Consider the following 11,943-nt stretch of genomic DNA (forward strand, 5'->3'; position numbering starts at 1 on the left):
ATTTGAGTTTCATAACAAAAAGGGATTCCCCAATGCTTCGAGTCAATGAACTAGCTGAGACGATTGACTAAATAATAGTGTAATTTAAACTTCTTAAAAATAATATAAACATCTTGTTATCTTGTCCAGCAAGCTAAAAATCAAATCGCTAAAAACAATCAAAAGTTTAATATCAAAACAAACAAAAGATATCGCTGCATGCCTTTTAACCGTCTTTTTTTCTCTTCATTCCATCTCGGCTGTGCAAATCCAAGCATCCTTCTCTTGTTGTGTTTACTCTTATGGAGTTCCAGGTCGAAAATTTTTAGACTCTTCGAGCTTTGCGTAAATATGTTCAAACATTTTCTTATATTCTTTGCTCTTCGTCCCATCTTTCTTCAAGTCCCCTTCAGTGAAAGAGCGAGGTCTGGTTTCTAAAGGGCTTGGTAAAGGACTCACTTGCACTGCTCTTTGGACCCTAGGGATTGGTGCCAAGTTTTTTCCGAGTCCTTCAAGTCTACATTTATCTAACAAAGCGTCATATTTTCGCACAAGTTCGTGATATTGATCGCCCAGTTCGGAAAAGAACGAAGCGCTATTTTGACTCGAAGTTTCTGGTTTTTCATCGCTCGGGCTCAACACGACAACACCACTATGATCTGACATTGCACTCGACTGCCTCGACAACTGCTCGGTAACAACCACAAACGAATCGTCGTCTACGAGATCCTCCGTACTGTCGCTTCGTGTTGTTGTCGGTAAGATATCGGCAATTCGTTCGCCAGTCGTATTTTCCGAAGCAACCTGTTGCCATTCTTCGGCATGTTCTGCGAAAGTACGAAGCTGGGATTCGAGATGTTGATTTTCGTGAATTAACTCGGAAAGCTCGTATTCAAGATCCTCGCGTTTTTTCCTTTCCAAAAAATGTTGTTCTTTGAGTTTTGATATTTTTTCATTCAGTGCTTCGAGTTCTTTCTCGTTTTCCACTCGTAATTCCTCTGTCAAGTTTGGTTTTTCTATTTTTATACAAGTAGTAAGTTCACTATCAGAGGTATCGCTTTCTTCACGAATGGACAAAGCCATTGACAGGTCACGTCGAAGACGAACTCTTTCTTTTTGCAAGTCTTCTATTTCCTTCCTGTACTCCTCACAGCGAAGGTCCATGCCTTCAACCATCTCTGCTAAATCTTTATACCGTTTCTTCATCGTTGTTGTTTCGCTTTGCAACTTTTGGTTAGCTTTCTGTAGTTCCAATGCTGTCATTTCCATTTGTTCGAAAGCTTTGTTTCTACTGTCGTTCACCTCTCGAAGAGTATCTAATTGTTTGGCCAGAAACTAAACCAAAATGTCAACAAATTCGAAAGTTAATAAAAACATTTATTAAAAACGGCATTTAGCTTCAGACTGTTTTTCTTTGGAAAGTAATTTTGATATTTCTCTTGGTTATTTTGGATTCTTTGGGCAAAATTACGATAGAAAGTGGATTCGAAACTTCTGAGCTAACTTTTGAGCCGTAATTTGTTTATAAGATTCTTCATATGGCTGATGCAGAGTGTCATTTCATCCAGATTGGTTTCTGATAACGTCTGACATCGTACCGACCCCAAAAATCTTACAAAATTGAGAAAAGGTTCAATCCAATTCAAAATTCAAATACCTCATTTTTGAGCGATTGTTCCTCCAGGTACTGGTGTGACGATTTGAGCAAATACTCCAACTCCTTATTCCTTTCCAAGAGATTTTTCCCGATTTCTGCTGCCAATTCGAGATCTGAAAGAAAATAATACAATATTAAACACTGTAGAAATGAATGATAACTTACTTATATTTAAGGGCTTATTAGTATAAAATATAACATGTAAATGAATATTAATTTCTAGACGTTTAGTTTATTTTGTTAGATTCTATTTATTTACTGAGAAAACATTTTACCAAGATCATTCCAACGATTATCACAGTAACTACACTTGACTAAAACTGTTCCAATATCTTCATCCATCCTCTAGAGAACACGTCAAGTGTAGCAAGTAAATTTTTCTCAAGGGATTTCAAAAGGAACGGGGGTTTTTCTTGAAGAAATATTAGCGTAACGTCTTCATCGATCTCATTCAGAACAAATCCGGAGGTCTGAACTGACCAACGAATTATTTAACAGATACTTTATTCTTAGCCAATCAGAAGCCGCCGTGATAGCATCTGTGTAACTAGCGTGGTATATCTACTTGAGCCAGCTGATGAAATTTCGAAATGAAAAAAAAACAACACAGGAATACCATGCCATTAATTCTTAGCGGTCAGGAAAACAATTTTAAAGCCATTTCTACTTCAATATCCCTAATCTTTGGCGACTAGTTGAGACTAGGCCATTTAATTAAATTTTTGCTTAGATCTAAAATTTCATTTCGCATTAGAAAGACAGTTATTTTGGTTAATCTAAGGTTGAGTTTCCTGTATTTTTGTTTTATTATATTTTTCAAGAGTAACAATTTTTCATTCACTGGAGAATAACAAATCCCTTAGTTTTGTAGTCGTCTTTATATGTACTTCGTGCTACGACATTTCGTAGGGACTATGATTTTTCTGCATACGGGACACGTATGGTCAGCCGGGGAGGTGTAAGTTGTAGACAGACATTATGTTAGGACCGGAAATGACGATTTTCTTTCAGCACCGGAAGTGACACAAGAGAGCAGGTTTCATAACATTTCGTGTTTTTGTTTTAGTCATTCAATAAATACAATATCGTATACATAAAAACTGTATAATAAAAAAGAAACACGGAAATAAGATTTTTAACAGGAAAATTAGAACACCTATAGCACAGAAAAACTTCAAGTTGGTTTGTGTGTGTGTGTGAGATAATTTGTATTAATGTTATTTACGTAAGTGGGTTCTGGCTAAAATTTATCGCCACATGAGAAATACGCTAAGGAAAAAGTAAGCAATCCAGGAATTCTTAATTCTGCTCTCTATAATATTAAAAAATCGATATAATGTAAAGAAACATTGGGTGTGACGAATGACCTCTTGATTCTTACTGGAGAACTCTCAGAATTGCGAAGTCAAGCGTAAAATATTGTCTAAAAATACGGCTTTTTAAAATATTTCTAAGCAAATTGTTTGAAGCTTCACATTGTTCTAAATCAAGTGTAAAAATATATTTACGTTTTAAGAGTCTAAAGAGCTATTTTTTAAGGTTCAAGAACCATTATTTCCTAAGATTTGGGAGACACATTTGACTGATAATATTACGTACCGTCAGTGAGGTGTGTTCGTTCGAATTCTTTGTGGTCTGTCATCTCAGATAAAAGCTCTAAATCAAGGCCTGAAGTACTCATAATTAATCTTTAGACATCCATAGGTTATTCTGGTGAATATTCTTCTAAAAAAACCCAAGATTTTGGAAGAAAAACTGGTAATTTTAACCGGGTATTTGAGCGATATTCTCTTCTGTCATTGTCGACATGCAAATGAAGATCACACGAAGTCGAGGTTATTCTGCCACGTAAGTGAATATAAAGAGATCTGATCTGAGTGATACTATGGCAAAATTACTTAAAACAGTAGCTTGTCTAAGCGAAATTCTATTAACTTTATTCCAATATTGTAGTTTTTTTACTACTATGAAAAGAATGACATGATTTTCGTTGATTGAATTGTTTGTGTAAATATAAAACCACAGGTAGACCAGTCGTGAAGAATCGCCGTGAAAGTTCTGGAAAGAACAGTGTAGATGAAAGCTCAAATGATAGCATTTTCTTTATAATTTTTTTAGTTGTTTCTCTATCTCTCTCTCTCTAGTTTTTAAAGGTTTTATAATGTAGTAGGAAAGGTGTATCACTGTCATGTTTTTTTCTCGTATTCTTGCGTGTTTTTTTGTTGTTTTTTTTTAAATTTTTTTATTTAAGTCAAATTTTATAATTGATTCGTGTGTTGAAAATTGACGAACCGGCAAAAACATTTCGTAAACTTAATGGTAAAACCTCCCGCAACGCAGCATAACGCACACTTGGAGTCTATATTAAACGGAAGATTGTTTAGAAATATGACAACAATATTTTTTTATAATTTATAACATTACAGTGGAACCTCACATTACGGACCCCTTTACCGATACAATTTTTTTAAGAACTTAGTTCATCGGACAAAACCCGAGGACACCATGTTTGATACAGGTATTCGGACCCAAGCAATGGGAGAGGTGGTGGGGGGAGGGGAGGAACTTATGTGAAAATTGATTGAAGAAAATTGATAAAAAAGAAAGATGTTGATGGTTTTCACGGCGGCCATGTTGGAGGAACTTTAGGTCAAGGCAAATTTTAATTTAAAAATTAAAAAATCACCATACATTCTTTGTAAAAAAATAAATTCTATTGATGGATGCATGCATGCCCAAGAGAGTTAAAACACAAAAGCATGGCGGCCATTGTGGTGCCGTTAACAATGGATGCTAATGTCACGTGGTGAAAATGACGTAAATGGTAATGAGATATTATATACATGTAGACACGTGTAGACTCAAAAAGAACCAAAAAAAGTACGATTAAAGGAGACAAGAAGATTCTATAATTTGTTAGTATCTGTGTACGTTTTGGAGGTGCTAACATATTTTTGGGGGCTCAGACGTATTGGAAACCATTTATATAAGGATTGATCATCGGACACATTCACTATGGAGGAATTAGAGCTTAAGATCGAGGAGAAGCTATACACACTGAACGCGGATCAACTCGCAACGCTTGGGGAGTTTCTTAAAGTGGATATCAGCGGCCAACCGAGTCGCCGATATAAAGTTAAGAAGCTGAGGGAACGATTCGAGTTGGGCACCGAGGAATTTGAAGGGGACGACCTGCAAAAATTCCTAAACGATGTGTGGGGGATCGTGTCCGAAAACGTGAGTAACGTGGATGTTGCAGCGAGCAGTACTCAGGAATCAAATACACATGCTGAGATTCAAAATGAGCAGTCTGTATCTAAAGAAACACCACTAGCAGCTGAAGACAGCGTGAAGGAAAACACCAATTCTGTATCTAAAGAAACGCCACTAGCAGCTGGAGACAGCGCGAAGGAAATCACCAATTCCAACGTTGCTAATGCGTCAACGCCAATGACTCAGGATAGTGTAAACAATGCCATGAGAGAATTACTCAATTTAAACCTGAGGAGAGATTTTAAAATAGCCGGAACGATTGGAGGGGACAGTAAGGACAGAGTATCGTTTGTTGGACTAATGCGACAAATAGACAATGCTTTAATGAGGGGACATAAGGAAAACGAGATAGTCGATGCAGTCATTCGAGCAATAAGCCCGAATTCGAAGCTGAAAGACTATTTAGAAATGATGACAGAGATCACATTACAAAAGCTTCGTCAGATCATCAGGGTACACTACCGGGAGAAATCGTCAACGGAACTATACCAGGAGTTAACAAATCTAGTACAAGACACAAAAGAAAGCCCACAAGACTTTCTGCTACGAGCGCTTTCACTGAGGGAAAGAATAATCTTCGCATCTAAAGCTGACGACTCACTGAAATACGATGCAACTTTGGTACAATCTCTGTTTACTCATGCACTTGAAATTGGCTTGCGTGACGAGACTGTTCGCAACAAATTCAGATTTGTTCTTAAAACTGGCGAATCCAGCGACGAGGAACTCATGGAGACACTCAATAAAATAGTTTCCGTGGAGGGAGAGAGGCAACTAAAGTTCAACACAAGTCGCACGGGAAACAAAGTAACTGTGTCTTCAATAAATGACAACAGCCAAAAATCAGCCAGAGAAATGTCAAAGGTTATGTCAACTCTTGAAGCGTTGCAGGCGCAAATAGCCGAGTTAAATGCCAAGGTCCAAGAACAGTCAAAATCTAGTGCGTCGCCTAACAATGATAAGCCAGCGAAAGAACATCAAAGAAGAAGAAAAACATGTAAGGATTGCGAACAAAGAAACATCAGCCAATGTAACCATTGCTTCAAATGTGGTTCGAGCGACCATTTGGCTCGTGGATGTAAACAGCGTAACCAGGGAAACGGACATCTGCTGCCACCGAGGGACAGGGAGTAGCAGATATTGACGTGTCCCAATATTCTACGATAGCGAGTAATGAAGAAGACGCCGAGTGGGAAAGTGGAATATTCGTCAGTCATCTAACACCAAAGCAACGGACATCACTGATTAAACTGGTTGGAAGTAAGTGCACAATTTCTTGCTCTTTGAATAATGTACCTTGTAACGCACTGTGGGATACTGGTGCCCAAGTATCTGTAGTGTCAAAAGATTTTGTGATAACCAATTATCCGACAGCAGAAATACGTCCATTGTCAGAACTTATTGGTGATTCAAAACTAGACTTAAAAGCCGCTAACGGAACCCAATTTCCATTTGTGGGATGGGTAGAGATTGATTTTGAACTGAATGATTCGAACGATTCCTGCCATGTAGCTACACCATTTCTGGTATCACAAAAACCTCTTGATTTGCCTATCATTGGATTTAATATAATCGAAGAAGTCGTTAATAACTTTGTTAGTCAAAATGGAACTGATGTAAATATCTTGAATTCTGTGTTATCTTCTTCATTCATTGGAAATGCAAGTAAAAATGTTGCGGGACTTATTGACTTTATACAATCTACTAGCCAAACGGAACTGTGTAACCTGAAAACTGTTAAACAAGATATTATTATTCCGATGAATCAAACAGTACTTGTAACCTGTCGTGCAAATACCGGAAGTCTTGATGTCAATGCACCAGCTTTGTTTGAACCGGAAGTGGACGGGACAATCCATTCCGGTCTTGAAATTAATGAGACTATCGTGAGCTTAAAACGCGGGAAGTCTTGTCGAGTAGAAGTTGAAGTAAAGAATAACTCTAAACATGATATCTTCCTGAAAAGCAGAACTGTACTAGGCAAACTACACCTTGTACGCTCGGTAACGCCCGTTGAAGTTAAACTCGCAGAAGAGAAAAATGTACGTCGGTCCGGTGTTAATGGTATTAGAGCGGACAACAGTTCAGCTAAATCTAGTTCAGTGTCGGACATCTTGAAATCAAATTGTGACGAGCAAGCTATCTTAACTGGCCCACTATCGGAGATTGATCTCGGAGATCTCACGGAAGAACAAAAAACGTTAGCTACAAAAATGCTAATTGAAGAGGAGGAATCATTTTCCAAAGAAGATGCAGACATCGGCTGCATACCAGAGTTGCAAATGAATCTTCACCTGACGGCTAACGACCCAGTGAATCGAGGATATTCTAGGATCCCAAGACCATTGTACGCAGAAGTCAAAAACTATATTGAGGATTTGTTAAATAAGGGATGGATTCGTCAATCCAGGTCATCATTTTCTTCGCCAGTAGTTTGCGTCAGAAAGAAGGACGGTGATCTTCGCTTATGCGTAGACTTTCGTGAGCTTAATAAGAAAACTTTTTCAGATCGACATCCACTTCCACGCGTACAAGAAATCCTGGAAAGCTTAGGTGGTAACCAGTGGTTCAGCATGCTAGACCAAGGAAAAGCTTACCACCAGGGCTTTATTTCAGAAGAGTCAAGACATCTTACGGCTTTTGTTAGCCCCTGGGGCTTGTACGAATGGGTTCGAATCCCATTTGGCCTGAAAAACGCCCCAGCCGAGTATCAAAGATTTATGGAACATTGTTTAACGGGACTCAGGGATGAAATCTGTATCCCCTATATTGACGATGTTATCGTTTTTAGCAGCTCATTTGAGGAACATGTGGAGCATATTCGCCTCGTTTTGCGCCGTCTCCGCGAACATGGCGTGAAACTAAAGCCTAGGAAGTGTAGAATGTTCAAAAGAGAGGTGACGTGTCTCGGTCGAATCGTGTCGGCGGACGGGCATCGACCTGATCCTACTCACATCAAAGCCGTACTCGCACTAAAGAAGAGTCAACCAACATCCGTGTCCGATGTGAGAAAACTGTTAGGACTGTTAGGTTATCACCGGCAATACATACCTAACTTCTCACAAACTGCGAAATGTTTATTTGAGCTTTTGCAGGGGCCAAAACAGACAAAGGACCGTACAGCCTCATCGACTGTAGTTAAATGGGAAGAACGACACCAACAGGCTCTCAACAGCCTTATTGACTCTTTAACGTCACCACAGGTCCTTAGTTACCCAGACTGGAACATCCCTTTCGTCTTGTTTACAGATGCGTCCAAAGATGGTCTGGGAGCTGCATTATACCAGGAGCAGGACGGTAAATTGAAACCGATTGGTTTCGCATCACGTACTCTAACACCCGCGGAATCCAACTATCACATGCACTCAGGAAAACTCGAATTTTTGGCGTTAAAGTGGGCGGTGTGTGAACATTTTCGAGATTACTTATATTACGCACCCAAGTTTACTGTATACACAGATAACAACCCTCTGACCTATGTCCAGACTACTGCAAAACTGAATGCTACAGGTCACCGCTGGATCGGGGAGCTTACGGACTTTAATTTCACCATAAAATACCACCCTGGAAGTTCGAACACCGTCGCTGATACCTTAAGCCGAATGCCAATGGACATGGGACAACTCGACACGTGCTATAATAACACCACATCACGTGACGAAGTCAACGCAACTCTTGTTGGAGTAACAGCATTAGGAACTGGAGACACCACGTGGATAGCTTCAGTTACAAACCGGGTTGATGTCATGGATCAGCCATCATTGATAGATGTTGATGGCAGCCGAATAACAATTAGCGACTTGAAGATGGCACAACAAAGTGATCTCTCCATTAGCAGAGTCTTGGAGCTGAAACGTGTGGGACGACGCCCATCACGTCGTAAGTTAATGACTGAATCGCGGTCGACAAGAGCTTTACTGAGAGAATGGACGAAGCTGGAGGTGAGCGACGACGGTCTGTTACGTCGACGAACAACAAATTATAATCAACTGGTCCTGCCTCACTGTAAGCGCTCTTTAGTCTACAAAGAACTCCACCAAGAAATGGGTCATCTGGGTGCAGACCGAGTGATTTGCCTGGCAAGGGAACGGTTCTTTTGGCCCGGGATGCAAGATGACATAACTCATTTCGTCACTAAGGTATGTCACTGCCTCAAACAGCGTCGTCCTCAACTTCCGACTCGTGCCCCGATGCAACACCTGACGTCATCGTCGCCCTTCGAACTTATTTCTGTTGACTTTGTTCACCTGGAGAAGAGCGCCGGCGGCTTCGAGTACATATTAGTCGTCGTTGACCACTTTACAAGATTTGCTCAAGCGTACTCCACAAAGAATAAGTCTGCCAGGACTGTCGCTGACAAAATCTTTAACGATCTCATCCCACGCTTTGGGTTTCCAGCGAAAATTCTTCATGACCAGGGGAAAGAATTCGAAAACCACCTCTTCTCGCAACTGGAAAAGTTAAGCGGTATCAAACACGCCAGGACTACACCATACCATCCACAAGGAAATGGACAAACAGAGCGTTTCAACCAAACGTTGCTGGGAATGCTGCGGACCTTGCCAGAGGACAAGAAAAGCAAGTGGAAGGATTCCGTTAACAAAGTTGTCCACGCCTATAATTGTACCCCACATGCTAGTACAGGTTTTTCGCCGTTCTATTTGCTCTATGGCCGAACGCCAAGATTACCTATCGACCTAATCATCGGTAGAGAGGTTGAAGGTGCATCTCTCCCCCAAAGAGAATTCGTTAAACAATGGAAGTCAACGATGCAATCAGCATACGACATAGCCCGGAAGCATGTAGCAAAGTGTAACGAGAGGAGCAAAGATTACTATGATCGTCGACTTAACTACACGGAGCTTCAAGCAGGAGACCGTGTCCTGGTTCGAAACCTCACGCCTCGAGGGGGACCAGCCAAGCTTCGTTCGTACTGGGAAGATACTGTATACGTGGTAGTAAACCGAAAGGGGACGGGCCCGGTGTATGAAGTGAAGCGAGAAGACCGCGAGGGTAACTCGAGACTCCTGCATCGAAACCTGCTCTTTCCCTGCGACTACCTAGAACCCGCACAGCACGTCCAACAACAGCCAGCACGACAAAGCCCCATACAACAGGAACCAGAATCACCTGATGACTCTTCTAACATGTCAGATAGTGACATTGAGGATATTCATGATGAACAAGGTGATTCTCTACAACTGGAGGGGGAGAGATCTGAAGTGGAACGTCCTGCAGGGGAACACGATGCAGTTCAAGAGAACTCAGCAAATCAGGTAGAGACCACGGCGCCACCTGAACCAGAGCATGGAATAGGAAGAACAGGTAACCAGTACCCACGAAGAGCACGTGCTCCACCTGAACGGTATGGGTTCAACCAGGTTCACAGTGTGCAAATACCACCATACCAACAAATGGTATATCCCCCAAGCCTGCCACTCCAGTATAACCACGGCATTTACCAGATGCAGTACTGCGGATTACCTTGGCACCCAGTGAATCCTCCTTGGCACCTGTTGAACACTGTACCTTTGGCTTATGGATAGCCGGCAGAGATATTCACATACTCATGTCATATACAAAAACATAGGAACACTTATGAACACTTAGTATCAAAAAAATAAAAATAAAAAAAAAATCATGAATTCTCTTGTAACGCATCATAAGATAGCAAATGTTAGGGTGTTGTAACCACCAGAAAATTAATTATGTATGATAATTAGACACAGGAGCAAGAAAGTGAGTGGAAAGAGCGAGGAGTGATATGGCGCTGGGACTGATCACCCCGGTATTTATCAAGGAGGTATCGCTAGGACTCACTAAGCTTTTAAAAAATGGTGACCTCTCAAAGCAGGGGAGAGTGTCACGTGGTGAAAATGACGTAAATGGTAATGAGATATTATATACATGTAGACACGTGTAGACTCAAAAAGAACCAAAAAAAGTACGATTAAAGGAGACAAGAAGATTCTATAATTTGTTAGTATCTGTGTACGTTTTGGAGGTGCTAACACTAATAAGAAATACTTTGTTAAATGGCACTACGAACACCACTGATATTCAGAATACGGACACCTTTCTCTGGCCCTTCGGTGTCCACTACTCAGCTAGATTAACGCTACTTTTCTGAATTGCTAGTTCCTTTACTTTCCGTCAATAAAATGTTGAAATATTGTAATATATTTACAACACTATTTTAAGAATTGATATAGGACGTTTGCATGATGGCGTCATTTGACTCCCACTATCAAGATGCTTCGCGAATTTTCTTTCTTATTTAAATTCGTATTTCCTCATGAGAATAGTAAGACAGTGGGTGCTAATCAACTGAACGAAAGAAAGTGTGCAAGGGAGTCTGGTAGTAGAGGTCACTGGCGCCATTGTGCAAACGTCCTATTGTTATCCGCATTAGAGGGTTCCACTTTTTTGTAGTTTTCCTTTTTGGTGTCTGTTACCCTTAAAAAACATACACATTATGAACTCTTGATACAATGTATTACGGGATCATTTAAGGGGGCAGGCGTTTTTGCAATCTCGTACCCAGATTTTATTTCGTGGAGCATGCGCAGTAAGAAATAAGGGCTCTGGGTAACGAGATTGGGGACTTTACAACGTTCATTTTGTGCGCACGCACACAAAAAAGGCTAAAAGTCGCTGAATTAAATTACCTTTAAATTTTAATCAATAGGCGTTTCGTTTCAAAACGATTGTCGGTTCATTAAACGATCAAAATGCTGAATTTTAAGGTTAAGCTTAACGACATTTCAAATATTTTGAGTTAGTTATTGAAAACAATGTTTAAAGCAAATGTCGTGAGAAGATTGCTTCCATATCTTTTTCATTTTTCGAGATTAGTCGAATAGTCTCGAGTTAGTAATGTCGAGTTGGTCGAGTTAGTAATATTCAAAATAAAAGATCTCAAAAACGAGCTCTGGACAACCCATATCCTTCTCTTTTTATTTTGAATCGGCGTTAAATTCTCAGTGTACTTCAATTAACTTTCTTAGAACGTTTTCTAATTACTTTTTGCTAAA

At 40.1% G+C, this 11,943-nt stretch overlaps 1 protein-coding gene across 2 annotated transcripts; it reads right to left on the bottom strand.

The window, feature by feature from the left end:
• Positions 1–63: 63 nt before the first annotated feature.
• On the bottom strand, positions 64–3,518 carry LOC116304911 (cerebellar degeneration-related protein 2). 2 transcript variants are annotated; one of them, XM_031714706.2, is made up of 3 exons: positions 3,236–3,518; positions 1,637–1,749; positions 64–1,314 (listed from the first exon to the last, which is right to left on the bottom strand). In XM_031714706.2, exons 1-3 carry the CDS (start codon positions 3,315–3,317, stop codon positions 280–282), a joined length of 1,230 nt encoding a protein of 409 aa, XP_031570566.2. In that variant the 5' UTR covers positions 3,318–3,518; the 3' UTR covers positions 64–279. The 2 variants fall into 2 exon arrangements, with proteins under 2 accessions (XP_031570566.2, XP_031570567.2); XM_031714707.2 differs by lacking the exon at positions 3,236–3,518 and adding an exon at positions 1,912–2,103.
• Positions 3,519–11,943: the final 8,425 nt, after the last annotated feature.

This window comes from Actinia tenebrosa, unplaced genomic scaffold, assembly GCF_029948245.1.
Source record: "Actinia tenebrosa isolate PJP-AT-01 unplaced genomic scaffold, QUT_ActTen_1.0 PGA_scaffold17__23_contigs__length_9995812, whole genome shotgun sequence".
Classification (NCBI taxonomy): domain Eukaryota; kingdom Metazoa; phylum Cnidaria; class Anthozoa; order Actiniaria; family Actiniidae; genus Actinia; species Actinia tenebrosa.